Below are 17,489 nucleotides of genomic sequence, written 5' to 3'. Positions count from 1 at the left end.
AATATTGCCAACACCTTGTCTTTTTGACAAGTTTGACTACAAAATTTATAGTCAGGAGAGTGTCCCCCGACAATAGGGTGACAATAAAGTCCAATAAATGACTTACGTTAAAAAATTAGTCCAGAACATATGGAAAAAAACAACATCCATCAGACGTAAAGTTCTTTTAAAGGACTTTATTGTTTGTAGTGGACCCCCAACAAAATCACAATTAAATCATCCGCGTAACAAAGACACTTTGGGTTGGGACGAAAGGAAAAAAACCAAACAATTATGCTAATTTTCTGGATTTAAGGGTCGACACATATACTAAAAAGCAGAGCAGAGGAAGGGTCCCCTTATCGCACACCTCTTCTGTTATTAATTATAGCTCTTCGAGCTAACGGTCGCGCTTAGTTACTTGATTATATGCTTTAATATAACGATTTTTTAAAATATAGAATTGAGAAAGAGAGAGAGACTCCTTTATCCAGTCGAAACCTGACAGGATTTCAAATTTTCAGCACTATTTCCAATTTATGTCAAAAAATTCAAACTAATCCGTCTCATCGTTATCTTTGCATATACACTTTGCATTAAGTTTGTATTTTTTCAAAGTTTATAATGTTTCAGTCATACTTATCGTTTAAAATCCTAATGATTTTTGCCACGATACTGGCGCCCTACATCTGCAGAAAAGTGGAAAAAAGTTAAAAAGTAATAGTTTAATGGTATATTGTGTTTGTTTCACCGATCTATATAATTACTGGATACTCAATAGGCAAAGAAAATGGGAATAAACTGTCGATAAGATATTTCTTTGTTTTTTGTTTACAATTGTACTGGTGATGTCACGGAGGAGCCAATTTAGGAGCGATAAAACAAATTGTAGTATTACATAATATAGTATTTTATTTTGTCATTAGATAATACTATTAGTTTAAATTTTTACCCTCGGACAATTACGGTAATAAAATTATTTAAACAAAAAAATTAGTGAAAAGTTGTTTAAAAAAAAAGAAGGCCAAAACGCAAATTTTCGAATAAATGTACAAAAATTGTCGACATCTGATGAATTTGTAAAGGTTATCAGCACAAAGCCAATTTTAGTAGCTCTAAATAAAGACATAATTTGTCATTTAATATGAGTTAAAACTTTACACTAGTCATTAATACTGAGCTTGGCTCCGTTGTGATCTCATCAAAAAAGTTGTCAGCTAACGACAATCAGACTGCGTTGCAAGTTTCTTATCAACACACCTTATGTATATAGTCACCTTTGCCCTATCTATTACTTAAACATAACAAACGTAAAAAGAAATATGTCATCACCCATTAATGAAGCAGTTAAAGACGTGGCACTAACAAACACAATAATGTTATAATAAAAATGGTTCTTCTTAATGTTTGCAACCCGAGAAAAAAAAAAGTTAGACGCTGTTGTGAATTTTTTCAAATACAACTTTTTTTAAATTCTCACATAAATCAACATTATAACATAAAAACGACGTTCAATCAATAAAATGCCTGTTAGTTTAGACCACACGTTCACAACCTCCCACTGCTTACTTGATTGTCATGCAAGGTAAAGTCTTGAATACCCTCATTGGTCCAGCTCTGAAGGATATTGTTGTGCTGTTGGATACCTGTTAAATATTGTCAAAGACAAAATAGTTTAGATGATTCAATTCCAGCGAGTTAGGAGTCAAGAACTCGGTGGGACGCATATCAGATATTGAGAAACGAGAAAAACGATGGTTCTTCTGCTAGAGTGTCAGGATGCCCCGTATTGCTCCTAGATCCAAGGTCAGTCTTTCAAGATGCTGCAGATCCAGCCAAAGACTTTTGATGAGTAACATTGATGTATACCTTGGAGTTGACTTGCTAGAAGATGTAGAGCGACATAACGTGGTCTTCCCTGGTAAAATCACCGAGAAACCTATCTTGCTGTCTGTACACTTCGCCGATATTTTCAGCGATTGGCTTATGCTTCTTCTTCATTTTTTTGTTTATTTTCTTCAACAAGGCAGGACTTGGGACTATTTTGGCCACTTCCGGTTGACGAGACTTCCCATAAATAATCGTCGGTGGGTTTTCACTATCCTGATCGATACGTTTTCTGAATTTTTGGACAAATCGAGTTGTGCCACCCGACCACTTGAGCTAGAAAGTCTATTTTAGCATTTAAATTGCACAAAATTGAACAACGTTTTTGGTCATGATTATTATTGTCGTAAGGAAGCATAATGGCATAATGGTAAACTGACGTGGTAGATTAACATTCGTATTCGGCTTACTCTCAACTAGTGTGTATTTGTATTAGAACCAGTTTGTAGGTGGGTGGGATGAGCTCAGAGAAAATTGGGAATATTTAAAAGAACTACCCATTATACATTGAGAATATAGATACTTAATTAAGGAGGACTGTCACATTGTACATATATGTGTCTTTAGAGTAATTCTATTTCTTGGAAGAATTGCCTAAGGGGCCATAGATTTATGAAATCAGGAAACAAATTACAATTTTTGACCCCCTCCATTGTTTGTGTTCATTCAAAACTTGATACACCTCCAATTGGACACCCTTAATTTTTAGATGCCCACCCCCTGATATATTTGTAAATAAAATATATTAGTTATATTGAAGACCAAGTTATATTGAAGTCAAGTCCAGTCGCAAGTCTTTGCTGACAAGTTTAGATCCTTGAATATTTTCAAGTCCCCACCTCTAAGTATTGCTATATATTTATAGTTCAAAGATTGTTTTATTCAACTATTTTAAAAATGTAAGGAGACACATGCTGGACGTAAGCATTAAAAAAATATAAGTTTGGACTTTTGTCTTTTGATTAATACATGAAACTTGCTCTACAAATGCTTTATGAAGAAATGTGCTGAATAAAGTTACTTTTCAAATAATCATAAACAAATTTATAAATGTAAAATCTCCTGAGGTATGGTATGATAATTCATATCATTAATTCAACTTTATTAGACATGAATTAATAGTACAGAGGATAAAGACTAAAAGAAAAATCTAACAAAGATTTGGTGAATGTATAAAAAATTGCGTACGTGTTATTATACTAGAGTTCTTTAAATACTATTTTATTTTCGTGAATCCTTTTTTGACGTTCATGAATGAAATTAGATTAAATAAATGATATTTAAAATCTTCTATTGTTTATAAAAGTCATTTTTGGTCATAATCATTCACGTTATACATATAATTTGATATATATATAAATGAAAGTCTTCTTAGAGGGCTTTTTTAGTCATTTTCAGAAATGTTGTTTACCCATTGATGTGCATTTTCAAGATAATGTGATATCCAATAAATATTTCGCAATCCAAATAGGATTCATTATACATTGATATCTGTAAAATAATAATTTAGAACACGAGTTAAAAATAAATAATTTTTAATATGTCCTACTTATCATAGCAATCAATTTTTGATTTTCCATAATTAGCTGCACGTTGCCATGACGAATCACTTTTGGCTCCATTGTTGTCCCTAAAAAAATAGTAGGTATATAATTAAAATTATACATTCTCATTTAAATAAAATATTTTTTATATTAATAAATGTGAAGTAGGTTTTGTTGAATAAGGAGCTTTGTTGCGTATTTTCATGACAGAGACATCCTTTATTATAACACATTATTTTAAATGTATATGCTGCATCAATGTTTAACAAAAGATTGCTAAATATTGCAATCCTTAGTAAAGACGAGTTTCAAGTCTTTGATAGAAAGTCCAAGTCCTTAAATATCGTTATCGAGTCCTCAGGTTTTCATGAGTCCTCTTTAAACTTATTACAATAAATCAAAAGTAATAGCCATAAGTTACAATCAATTCTTCATTGATAATTACCGTATTATCATTCATCGTTGATATTTTTCTACTTATTCTGACACGGATTGAGTTTTTTCCCTATTAAAGGTACTTTAATGAGTACTTTTTTCCCTTGGCTAACAAAGCTACTCTATATTTCAATTTAATAGTAAGTAGAGTTTGTTTATAGGATATGTAAGGGGAAGTATCAGAACAGATAAAATACCAGAGATATCAAAATCTGAGAGTATACAAAATAGGGGGAGATTTGGTACCATAATTACAATTGACTTCTGTAAGGCCTTTGATACCATTTTACATGGACATATTTTGAGAACAATAAATAAACTACTTCCTAGAAGATTTTTCAACCCAATTAGAGCTCTCCTATTCAATGATACGTTGACTATTGCATTATAGTTCATAACACTGATTATGGAGAAGGTAGGTAAAAACTCGACAGTTGATAACAATCTTCAGTGTACAATTTACATATATATATGTTTGTGATATAAATGATATAGGAAATGGATCAAAATATAACTTTGAAAATATTTCATTGAAACTGGTTTTATGGAAATTTTTTTCAAATAAATTATATTTTCAGAACTTAAGTACTGTTTTTTTTTTTTTTTTTTTACATCGTATAGATCAAAATTCTGATAGGGATCTTTATCTGCCTATAACTTGTTTGTTTCCCACCAGGTTGTTTCTTTAGTTAGATTAATGTTGAATATGTTCAAATCTGGTAAAAAATTACGTTTGGCTTCTAACTTGACAACATTCAATGATGTTTTTATTTCAGTACTTGCCAAGAGATTGTCGATTTTTTTTTTACATAAGAAGACAATAATAAAAGGATAAATAGATAAAAAAACAATAGTAAGAGAACATTCGAAAATTACGTGTCAAATCTTCGTCGCATAGATAAGACTTTAGATTTTTAAGCAATCTTACACATATCCCTTATTTAGTCATAATTCCTAGATGTATTTTAGAGTAGACAAAAAAAAAAAAGCAGTAATCTTTTTTATATCCCGTTCAAATTTTGCAAGACTCCATTGAATTAGTCTTTCGAACTCTTTTTTTGACACTTTGGCCCCCTACAGCCCTGATGCCAACCCTTCGACTAACCTTTAGGTTGCATGTCCAGTGGTAGGTCTGCAGTGTCTGCCATCCTAACACCGAGGTCCGCAAAGACACTGTCAGCCAGCATTTGGATTCCATGACAGATAAATTCATCCACAGCGGGTGCCAGGCATTCCGCTTCCACCTGGAAGCCATCATTGCCGCCAAGGGTGGATACATAAATAATTAAGAGACCTCAGACACACATCTATGTATTTAGAGTATTAATTTTGTTGAAGTTCCATTCTTGTTTAATAAATTATATCTTGTTGATGTTTAAAATTCAAATTGTTCAGATTAGAATATACCATTCCGTAGTATTTTTGACACTTGAATCGACATTTATGATTGCCAAATGGACAGAATAGTTTAATAAATGATACAAAATTTATTAAGTAAGTTTTATTTTTGGGGTTTCTGTTTTACCCAGTTCACAAAGCACGTCATAAATAGGATGTTCACTAACTGAGGTTTAAGGAAAGGAAAATATTAAGAGACTGCTCATAGGAATTGTTTTAAGTAAGAAAAAATTATAAATTGAGTCATTGATGCTTATTGTAAATGATTATATACCCATAAATTACAAAAAATAATAGTCTTACATCCTCGTAATGACACATAGAGTAATTCATTCCGGCTATATTTTTTCGAAACATTTATTACTTTCTCAATATGATGGCTATGTACACATACTAACTTAGTCTAGGATGGGTACGTACAAAGATGATTAATTTCATCTTTAAATCTTTTTGACGGAAAATAAATTAATTAAAACCGTCCTGCTGGTTACTGTCCTTGGGGTCATTTACCCCATTTTTCATTCATTTTAAGTTAAAAATAAATAAATATATATTTTCACACTTTTTATATACCATGGTCCATTAAAATCTGAAAAATTTGAAGTTGAAACTTCGGCAATATATAATTTATTAATTAACAATTGAATTTCAACAAAATTTGTGCTATAAACAGACATATGTCTGAGTTCTCTACAAAACAAAACAAATCTTAGCTCTCTACCTTTCTTACAAGTCGAGAAAATGACCCTTAAACATGATCAACAAATTTCCATTCCCACACTTCAAGCAGTTGGGCATCTCCAGGACCACCGTCCACGCCATCAGCAACTCTGAAACGTTGGAGAGGAAGAAAGGCTCTATTGAAATAGCCAAACTGGACCCAGAGGAGTAAAAAACAAACAAAAAAAAACAGAAAAAAAACAAACAAACAGAATTGACCAATCCTCTAATATCCATGGGGGTCCTTGCAAGAGATCTGGGCGTTTCACACCACACTGTTCAGAAAACTATCAAAAAACTGCGTGGAAAGAGCCTTGTGAGAGTGAAGAGGCCAATTTTGACACCAACAATGAAAGAAACCGATCTCCTCAGTTGCAAGACTGCTTCGAACGAGTCTTTCGAGTTCTTTTGAACTCTTTTTTGACACTTTTGGCCCCCTACAGCATTGATACCAGCCCCTCGACTACACCTTTTGAGTTCATATTGAGGGGAAGGTCTTCAGTGCCCGTCATCCAAATACTGAGGCCTGCAAGGACACTGTCATCCAACACTGCGACGCTATGACAGAGTACTACATCCAAAGCGGGTACCCGGCCTTCCACCATTGCCTGGAAGCCATCATTGCCTCTAAGGTTGGTCACATTCATTTATGATTAAGAGAAGTCAGACAAACATCTATTTATAGTATTATTTTTGTTGAAATTCTACTTTGAATTAATAAATTATATTTTGTTAAAGCTTAAAATTCAAAGTGTTCAGATTTTAATGGGCTACTTGCTATACTAGTTTATCATGAGGTTTTTTATAAAAAATGTTTATTACCTTCCTAAAATGATCCTATTTCTATTTCAAATTTATGTCCCCTGTGACACCATTTAGGTCATCCTTTTATACTCTTTAGGTCTACGTGGTTTTAAGTTGACCTCACCAACGATAAGTGGTCACATGGTTTTGTAAATGCCCCCTAGGTGCTTTGTTCTTCAATTTCATTCTCGGTCAACCATTATAAATTTTAACTCTACAATTCAAATTTCGGTTTCAGACGGAATTCTGTATGAAAATATCGGTCCAAATTGGTCTATAAATAGTTTTAGACCAAACTTCAACCTTGGACCGATTTTCACCACTAATACTTAAAATTTTTTTTACACAGATTAGGCAAAGGACAGTAAATGCATTTATGAATTTGATTTATATATTATGTAGACATAACTTTGTCAAAACGAGTTGAAAAAACCAATAAATTATACGGAATATCTATTCGTTTAGGTACGCATATCATTGTAGAGCCTTTATTAATATCATTTTTACTTTAGGTTGAGCGTTACTCATATGTATTTTGACTGGCATTTACGAAGGAACTTATTTCACAGATATATTTATTAGCTTCTTTTGCGGATATTTCTAAAGTTTATGAGATTTTCTACAAGAAGCACCACATTGTGAGAGAACAGCATGATCACACTGAGAAACTACAGTTCCATAGGATCTACTTATAATAAAAAATCTAATAAATTGACTCCTGAAAGAACAACTAACTTATGGGATCGTTCCCTTTCAATTTAATTCATTGCAAAAATGAAGCTATATTTAAGTATTATTCTTTGATCAAAAAAGTATAACCATTGTTCTTTCTTACAACAATACCCAATAAACAAAGTTCATGGTGATTATTTCTTAAGGGGCTTGTACTGCTTAGGAAAGTAAATTGATTAAGTGAATATTAATTGTAGATATTTATTCACAGTTTATTATATGAATAATTAATTATGTAACCATGATATCACTAGTGGATAGGAATGGTCCTAAAGTATTGACGTCTTGCCAAGTACCGTCCTAAATCTTATGGACGCGTCCAAATTGTCTCATGGAATAATCTTAGCTAAATAAAGTCAAAATAGATATCCACCAGTGGTGTTATCATGAATCAATTACAACAATGAAGGATCAAATGTTATATGAATAATAAAAACTTTAATTAGGCCGAAATTATGAGTAATGACGAACTATTCCTCGTCCATGAAATATATTGAAAGTTTTAATACAGAGGGAGACCCAAAGTTTAGAGTAACATTTAATGATGATTTTATCTTTAACTGTTACTTTTAACTAGGAGGTTTCATTATGTAACAACCAAACGATAGCTGAAAATAAAATAAAGCAGTTTTGTTTTTATCCCATGCCTCTATGTGGAAAAATGTGAAGGAAAAAAAAAAAAAATGCACAGAGTCTGCAATCTTATCTGCGGCGGATCAGTGCTGAGGAAGGTGTAGATAATGTCGCGATATTTCCATCCAGACTGCTTACAGCATCAAAAAATCCATTATGTATAGGATTGGAGCCTTACAGCTAAAAAGAACATAAATTTATGGAGCCTGTCTCCCGTAGCCCATCTTCAAACCCCCAGACTGTGGAGTTTCGGACATCTTGGATAAGAAAGTCTTCTTCACCTTGCATCCAAAATTTGAATTCGATCTGAGCTACCATCATGATAGTGTGGTACGCCATGGCACGGCCTTCATCGTAACAAGCTGTCAATCTGTTCGCCGGCGTGTCGATGTAGTTATTGCTTGTAAAGGATGACAAATTGAATAATACATATAGCTAAATGTAGTATTTGAACATGTCACATTTCTGTTTTTATTTATTAACAAAAAAATCACGTTTTTCGTAATTTAGTCATGTTACAACAAGCTTCTGGTCCCTAGTCTGTAAACTAATTGAATTATTAAAAGGGGTACTCTACTGAAATGTTAGTGAAAATAATCCCCTATAGAGGGTGTTCTAAAATTTAGGACGGTTTCTAATGAAGGGGTGGGTGGGGATTTTAATTCCCATACTAAGGACTGATATAACCCTATTGCAAAATATAAATCAGCCAATCAACCAGTTATTTACAGATTTATACTTACCCAGGTATAAATATTAAGAACGGAAGCGCCATCCAACCAAATTCCTGCGGCCGAGCATGTGCCTCACAAACTGCAAACTCTCCACAATCCGATATAATGGACATTACGCTTAGTTCCTCACTTCTTCCTATTGCAGAGGGTCCATTCAAACCAAATAGGAATGGAAAGTATGCTCCAGCCGACACAAAAAGTGAAAACACCGTAAGGGCGAGTGCAGCCTGTGAAACGTAGTTTGTCAGTGTCGGATCCTCATGATATCCAGGCATCTGAACGGAGAACAGTGGAAGAGCAAATGCAACGGATGTGTCAATATCCGCTCCTGTCGTTACTTTTGGAGGTTCTGAAAAGGACAACGTTTACATTATAAAATCCCTTTATTGTTCTTCGTTTGGCGAAAGAACTGTCTGCCTACCATATGAAACTTGTTTTGCTCTGCGTGAGGTCGAGTTAAAGTCCACTTGGTAGAATTGATCATTCCGATTGGAGATCACTTTGTTAATGTTAAAGCTGAGAACACATTTGAAATTCAATAACCATAGAATTGGTAGAAGAATCATGTTAACTTCTATGGAAATATGGAGTTATCGTCTTAAGGTTTTAAAATGAAATGACAAATTTATTATGATTTTTTTCCATATTAATTTCTTCGTACGTATTGTTGTTGATGTGATCATGCAAATTTCTCTCTGTTTCCTTCATAACCCTACATAAAGAAATCACAATAATGAGTAATAGTTTTTTAATGTATATTTTTAGTGTATTATTCCACGTAAAACCTTTTTTGGATAAGAAAATAGAAATGAGAGAATGAACATAATGGAAATAATTCTTTGCAATGAGTCAGCAAGCATTAATAATATAACCCATAGAGTTTTCTTAATATGTATCCTATACACCTTTTATATCCATTTTCTAAAGATCTTATTATTTACACTTATTACATAGAATTTGTCTTCCGAGTCTATAAAAAATATAAAATATCATAGACGTATTATGCCAACAGCACCGAGCTGTTTTGGAATCTGGAACAAAAACATCTCGATCTAATTATGGGAAAAAAAAAAAAAAAAGTATAAAATTTGCGAATATACCTAGAAAGAATATATTTTTATAATTTTTTAATTATAATAATTTTGATTGACATTTTTTAACCTATACCAAGTATTTCACAAGTTTTAAAAAAAATTGTATTATTGAGCAAAAAAAAAAAAAAACCTGAAAATTTGATGATCCGCGTATAGCCCGCATTTTTTCCCTCTACATTTTCATAAAGGAAAGGTCTAATTCTTCTTATGATATTCTCTCTTTTTGTTCCATAGGGTTGCTTTAGAAAAAATCTTTATTTTTATTTTTTATAGGTTAGAATAATGTCTATCATAGTTAATTTATGAAAAATATGGATTAATGCATTATTTTATCCTTATTGAAAAAGTAAATAACTTTAGTCTCTTTTTAAACTTTGAACTGGATGTCTTACCTAAAGATGAAAACCTAGGAATATTCTTACCAAATCCCAGTTTTCCCCGAAGAAGACGTAATTGAAGTTCGAAAAAAGTTGAAAAACAAACCGGTCTATTGTACAAGGTGAGGATTTTAAATCCAGAACAAGTTTAGATATGAATATCTTGGCAACCTTTATATCTATGTTGTTGAAAATCATCAAGTTACGCTAACAAAACTATATAAGATAAAATACAAATCCTTAAAAGATGTCCTCCAAATAGGAATGCTGCTAGGCCATTATTGTGTGCCTTCGTCTCGGGGCACGTCAAATGATAGAATTGAGTTTTCAAAGTTGCCCAAATTAATTGTTTGCGATATATCTAAGGCTTTTAAGGAGTCTGATGGTTCGGAAACGCATACAAGAAAGACTCATGATTGTTTTGAGTGCAAAAAACGCAATTCAGACTTGTCCTCTTTCTACAGCCTGTACAGAACTTCCTGGGGACTTTATTCAAATTAGTACAATGTCAGGTTTTTATATGTTAAGTCGATTTTCAGAATGAGAAAAGACAAGATTTTCGTAATAAAGAGGGCAATTTGCCTTCTCTATTTAATATATACTGTGGCGATTTTAAATCTAGTACAAGTTTAGACCTTAATATCTGGGCAACCCTGAAATCTATGCTTACAAAAGTATGCTCATCAGATTCAATTGACAAAACTGTACAACTAAAAATAGAAAATATTTGAGATTTCCTCTAAATATGAACTTTGTGCCATATCACATATCACTATTGACTTTTTGTAGGCTTCCCTTCTCGAGGTAGTCTGTGGTTAAATCTGGAGATGGTGGGTTTGAGTGATTTACTTCACTATGTACCCCTATAAGTAAGAACAAAACATTTGTGAATTGCTGAATTAATTGGGGAAATAATTTATGATATAATATACATTATATCATTATTAAATTTCCTGGTTTTAAAATCCCCACCCTTCTTTATCTATAGGACTTTTTTGGATATCAAGATTTAATGAATTATAGGGATCCGTCTCAAATAAGTGTTATTCGCATTTGGTTGGATTCAAGACAACATTATCTAATTCGGCTGAGTTTGAGTTTTTAAATTCTGGATCAAGTCAAGTTCGTGTTAAGGAGACATAACTATGTGGTTTCTCATTTTTTAACAATTAAATATTTTGTTAATAAGTGAGAAGTGTCTAGTTTTTGAATGTTCTTTTGTGTGATACCATAAATTTGATTTGATTCAAGGCAACATTATACAGCGATAGGCAACTTAACTTATCCTTTTTATAACTAGTTGAAATAAAGTTAATTTCGATTTCTATAAAAATTAACTAGATATTCAGAATACTGAAGGTTTTATAATTTTTCTTCTGACGATTTTCTGATAAAATAGTTGCGAAATAAATACTTGCTGTTGATATGAGTTTGTAATAAGTTATAGTGAATTTCGATTTTATTTTTTTAACCAGTCAATTTCAAGTTAATTAACTGTAGAGTAATTTAAGTTAAATTACTCAACCCACCCTCAGTTAAGTTAAAATTAACTTCGATATTAAAAATAACTATTTAAGTTACTATCAAGTAACTACTGAGAAATTCATCAAAACTTTATGATAAATATTATTCTGTCGGTCTCTTTGGCTGAAATTTTCTCCATTTCCAATTGAACGATCAAGAAAAAACTACTGATTTAAGTTACAAGTACAATGGAAGTTCAAGATAGCTAAAATTTTAGGTTTCTGTGTTTCTTTCTAATTTTAAACTACATTTTCTATGATACTAAGAAAATATATTTTTGATCGATTTGATGTGGAATGACTCATTTGAAAAGTTTAATAAAACAGAAATTGTCGACACAGTGTTCAACTAAATCATTGGAGAACTAACGGTTACTTAAAGACAGTTTTTTAGTATTTCAACTTAGAATAACAAAATAAATTTAACTTTAAATAATTAACTGAATCTACTTAAGTTAATATTACGATAATGCAGTTTAAAAAATTATAATGCTATGTTAAACGTTAATTTTGATAAATTAAAAATTAACTAGTTAAGTTGAAGTTAAAATAACGCAGTTTAAATAATTACATAGTTAAGTTAAAAGTTAATTAACTTAAGTTTAGTGAAGTTAAGTTGCATTAACTTGCCCAACTCTGACATTATCTAATTCGGTTGAGTTTGAGTTTTGAATTCTGTATTAAGTTTCGTACGTTTTAAGGATACATAACTACGTGGTTTCTCATTTTTTAACCATTAAATCTTTTGTTAATGAGAGTGGATTTGTTAATGTTTTTTTTTGTGAATCGATAAATTTGAATAATCATAATTATTCAAATGTTTCGAATAATTACAGTAATTTGAATTCAAGTAAAGTCGATTTTTTTTTTGGAATAAATATTGGGTGTGTTTGAGTAAATTTCAAAAGTTTCACTTTTTTTCTTCAAGTTTGAGTAATCTCAAATCCAACACTAGTTTAGTAAACCTATTTATGGTACAATGGAAAAAGTCAACTGAAGATAAATCAGTTTTTACAATTTGAATCAGATAGAACATTTATATTACATTTTTTTATGAGTCCAACGAGTTCAGTATTTTTTTTTGTCAATGATGCTTATTATTACTTAATTTGCAGATGTTCTTAAACTTATACTATTGAGAACCATTTGAGATAATATTTTATGATATTTTCTTAAGTGTCACTTCCTCGCCCACATGCCTGTCTCCACAGACCAATAAAGGGAGCTTGCATACCACAATTTGAGACCATATATATTTTTGGGGAATAGTAACTTGTTAGATTTGGAATTCTGAACAAATTTGGAAATTAATTATCGATGGTTCAAAGAATGTATTTATTATTTATCAACCTCAACGAAGGATATGAAAAAAAGAGCTGAAAGGAAGTTGGAATCAGGGGCTTCTGCAGGATTATATATACGAGGGTCGTTAGAAAAGTTTTTGACCTCAACCTGATGATGGCATCACTCACAAAGAAAAGCTAGTCACATCTATCTAGCATCTGTTGAGAGTTACACACCAAAGTTTGATTTTTTGAAAATTGACAAACAAAATCGAGTATCGCTCTGGTGACACAGTTCAGGAGCAATAAATTTCAGTTATTTAGCTGATTAATTACTGTAGATAAAACTTGTATACACCATTATTTTCCCGAAACAAAAATAACGGGACGGGATGGGTTACAATGCATTGCTGGGAGATTTACAAGGATGCTATATGTAAAAAAAAAAAAAAAAAACAGAAATAATGACTTGTACCTTTGTTAAGTCGGAAACTTTTCATACCAAAAATAAAAAAAATCCTCCGCCCATGAATTTGTAAATAAATCCTTTCATTCCTGTTATCCCATTTAAATCTTTGTCTTACAGAGTCGAGTCATATTTTTTCACACATCAACACAAAAATTCCATGATTTGGGGTGGGGGGGGGGGGGCTATGTTTTACTATCTAAAGGAAAAAAAAGAGTCCACGTCATTTTTTACTCAACTCTTTAGAGAGGGGAAACATAGGAAAACAAGTGGAGCTTCATGCGTGATTATTCTATCTATTTATAACTTCATGTATAGAACCCATCTTTTTTGATAACTATTCAATAGTTATACCATAATACAGTCTACAAAATTTAATTTTCTTTGCAGCATATATACACTGTATTTTGTTGTCGGCTGTCAATCTTTCTGCTTCTAATTGATTTGTTAAATTCGAATTAAATATTTCTCTAGTTATGAACTATTATTAACAATTATTGAATATAAATTCCATAGTTTGACGAATTTTCGGCCTTTTTCTGGTTTCTTTTCTGATGAAAGGTTGCATTATATAATAAAAAAAACGACGAGGTTTTTATCCAACAACTCTTTAAGATTATGAATTCATATGCACAAAATATAATGAAGAAATAAATATTCAATTTATACACTGTATTCATAATGTTGTAGTGGAAATATACCCATGGGAAGAACTTGTTTTAGGATTTGAATAAAAGTAGTAAAGTTTTGGAATATTAAGAAGTACTTACAAATACTCAATCCAAACAAAAAGTCTTTAATTGAATGAATGCCCAACAAAATTTTGATAAGTTAACATAAATTACCAATAACATAAATTTTCAGATCTGATTCTGCTTATTCTAGGATAATAATTATTATAAAAATATAATTGTTTTGAGATAAGACATACCCTCAATTGTTGTTTTATTCAAATATTACTCAAACTCGGGGTGAAAAAAACTCGAATTGTCTCGCATTTTTAGATTCAAATAATGATTCGGCAAATTTCTAGAGGAACTCAAAAGAGCAGATGCTCTTCTTGTATAGAAGAAGAGTTGATCACATATTCATAAAGATAAATCCCATTATATAGTATGTGGCATGTCAACAAAAAAGGAAACTAGATTAATACTTCTCATAATTGAGTGTGAATAATGTTTGTATTCCTCGACGAATTATCGTCAATTTCTATCAATAAATTATTTTTATGAATCCTTTGTGTGTGTCGCTAATTGCATTTTAAGTCACCAAAATTGATTTTCACAATAAAAGAATACCTAAATTTTTTGGGCATTGATACTATAGCTAAGATGGTACGCTAAACCCACAGTTTGGTACGAACCCTAGTACAAACCTTTATTGACCACGCTTCTGTGCGGTACTATATTAATGTATTTTTTTTTTAATAGAATTAATTTCAATTTTTTTTCGATATTTTATTCTGTAATCATTTTGTTTCTGTAGAAATAAATTCTTCTTAAAAATACTAAACTTCTCCTTAAAAATAAAAGGTTCATATAAAATATACACTGGTTTTAGAATTCTATTATTCATGGCTTTATCATTTATTTTTTTTGGAAATAGATGAGTAATAAACAAGAACGATGGGTAATCACAATGTCACCAAAATATGTGGCATTGTGAAGTATCGTGAATCTAACTTGGAAACATTTATTTAAATTATCCTTCTACCATACCTCTGGGTTTTCATCGACGACTGGGATGTATTTTATTATTTTGTAAGTAATTGTTTCTTTTTGTATAAAGAAATACAGAAATAATTCCTGATATAAAAAATGATGCTTATGGATTAAAATCTTACCTCACTTTCTAAATCTATTTATTAAAAAAAAAAGATATCAAAAAATTAAATAGAAACGTACCTTACCGAAGGTAAATCTGTAACGAACCGAACCTGGTACAACCCTTACCGTACCAACTCTAATCGTAACTCATCCCAAAATTTAAATAATCTGCCTATCATTGCCTTAAATATGTCATTAAAATAGTGTGGTGTATGTACATGGTGCGACCTTTATTTAACAACCAAGACTTAATTTTTATTTTATTTTCCATTAATCTAATCGTCTTAAACAATAAACGATGAAGCAATAAAAAATATTATTATTCAATATACGTCAATAACAGCCTCTCGGATTTTGTTGGAGAATCTGTCGGTGTGTTATTCAAGTGATCCCTATACAAAGAAGCCTATGCGGTTGAGGTTCTGGAGAGCTTGGAGGCTAAATACTGGGCCCAAAAAATTTGAAAAAAAAGATCTAACAACATCTTGTAATCAGTATCATTCGCGGTTGATTCATAATCACCTCCAGACTCTTTCAGCTCCTTCCTGAATCTCCAAACAAAGGACCTATCCAAGCTTAGGAAGTTTGCAATCTCAACATTGGCAAGTCCGACGCGGACAACAATATGTACTCTCTTCCTTTCCACCAATTGTGGACTTCTTTGATCGATGCCAATTTTTTTCACTGGTAGCAAACAAACACTTCTTGCTAGCCGCCAAGACAACAAACAACGTCCTATCTTATCATGCTCAGCTGTTGTAGACGCTTAAAGTTTGTTGTTAAACATCGGCCGCACACTGTATACATACATTATGTAAAATAATAAATTTCTGTTTTTCTCCTTTTCTTGATCTTTTTCCAGATTGTTTAAATGCTGACAGATACCATATCTTGTAATGCTGAAAAATTTGACCTCGACCCAATTTGATTTTTTTAACTAGAATATAACATTAAAGTTAGTCTAAGAAATGAATCTATTTTACTAATTCAATTTATGCACTTTTTAAAGTTGAGAGAGTGAGTTACAAGACATCCATAAAGACGATTAAAGATTAAAGGAACACAAAAGAAAATATTATTATTAACAAACAATAAGAAGGCATCTTTATGAATACGAATCATGAATAAAGAAATCTCTGTCATCATTAAAATGTATTATCTTTAAAAAGAAATGAAATAAAGAAAAGAACAAGATACGAGCAGTACAAATATTACTTTTGAACTTTTTCCTTTATTTAAAAAAAAAAGACTTTCCTAAAAGAAAATAATAATCAGAATTTTATTATTATTAAAATAAAATATACGCAGACAACAACAAACTATAAGAAAAGAAAAAAGAAAATTCCATGAGAAAATTAATAGGGGTCGGATACATTCATGATTCTCATTAGTGAGCATACAACTTGTTCGCGCTACAAACATAGGTAAATAATCATCATTTATGTACAAAATGAATTCCTTCTTTAATGAATCACATTTTATCTTATTTTCCATTTTTTTTAAATATGGATTTTTTAAAAGGAACAATAATTTCACATAATATGAACTATTTTGAATATTTAATTTATATTTAGAGCGAGGTATTTAAAAGGTTTTTCCAATAAGTGGTGTTATTTTGATATTCAAAGAAAAATGGTATGTTTTAGAAAAATGATCTGATGTTTATTTCAATGTAAAGAGTTTGCTATTAATAATGGAAAAAAATATGAGTCAAATGGCAATCCCAGCTACACATACAGGACCATATCCTTTTTATAAAATTTTCCATCACCAAATCGGAAAGTAGCTTTTGCATACCCTCTATAGCTTAAAGGATTCCATCTTTGAAGTCTTGAATCAACGCTGAGCTGTTGGTGTAGACATTATCTGTCAGGTGGACCCAAAGGAAGAAGTTGATAGGTGTTAAATCAAAAGATCTCGGTGACCAATTGTAATCACCTCTTCGAGAGATAACACAATAATTAATGATACTTTATGGCCAGAATAGGATGGTATTGATCTGGACAACGTTTACTTTCAACAAGATGGCGCAACACAATCAACAAACCAAGTGT

The 17,489-nt window shown here is 31.4% G+C and overlaps 1 protein-coding gene across 1 annotated transcript; it reads right to left on the bottom strand.

Annotated features, from left to right (window-relative positions):
• Positions 1-3,037: 3,037 nt before the first annotated feature.
• LOC121123411 (uncharacterized) lies at positions 3,038-9,461 on the bottom strand. The gene is made up of 4 exons (XM_040718532.2): positions 9,288-9,461; positions 8,876-9,215; positions 3,416-3,496; positions 3,038-3,357 (listed from the first exon to the last, which is right to left on the bottom strand). The coding sequence occupies exons 1-4, from the start codon at positions 9,430-9,432 to the stop codon at positions 3,294-3,296; spliced, it is 630 nt and encodes a 209-aa protein (XP_040574466.1). The 5' UTR covers positions 9,433-9,461; the 3' UTR covers positions 3,038-3,293.
• Positions 9,462-17,489: the final 8,028 nt, after the last annotated feature.

Source organism: Lepeophtheirus salmonis, chromosome 8 (genome assembly GCF_016086655.4).
Source record: "Lepeophtheirus salmonis chromosome 8, UVic_Lsal_1.4, whole genome shotgun sequence".
Classification (NCBI taxonomy): Eukaryota; Metazoa; Arthropoda; class Copepoda; order Siphonostomatoida; family Caligidae; genus Lepeophtheirus; species Lepeophtheirus salmonis.
This window is presented reverse-complemented; position numbering and strand designations above follow the sequence as displayed.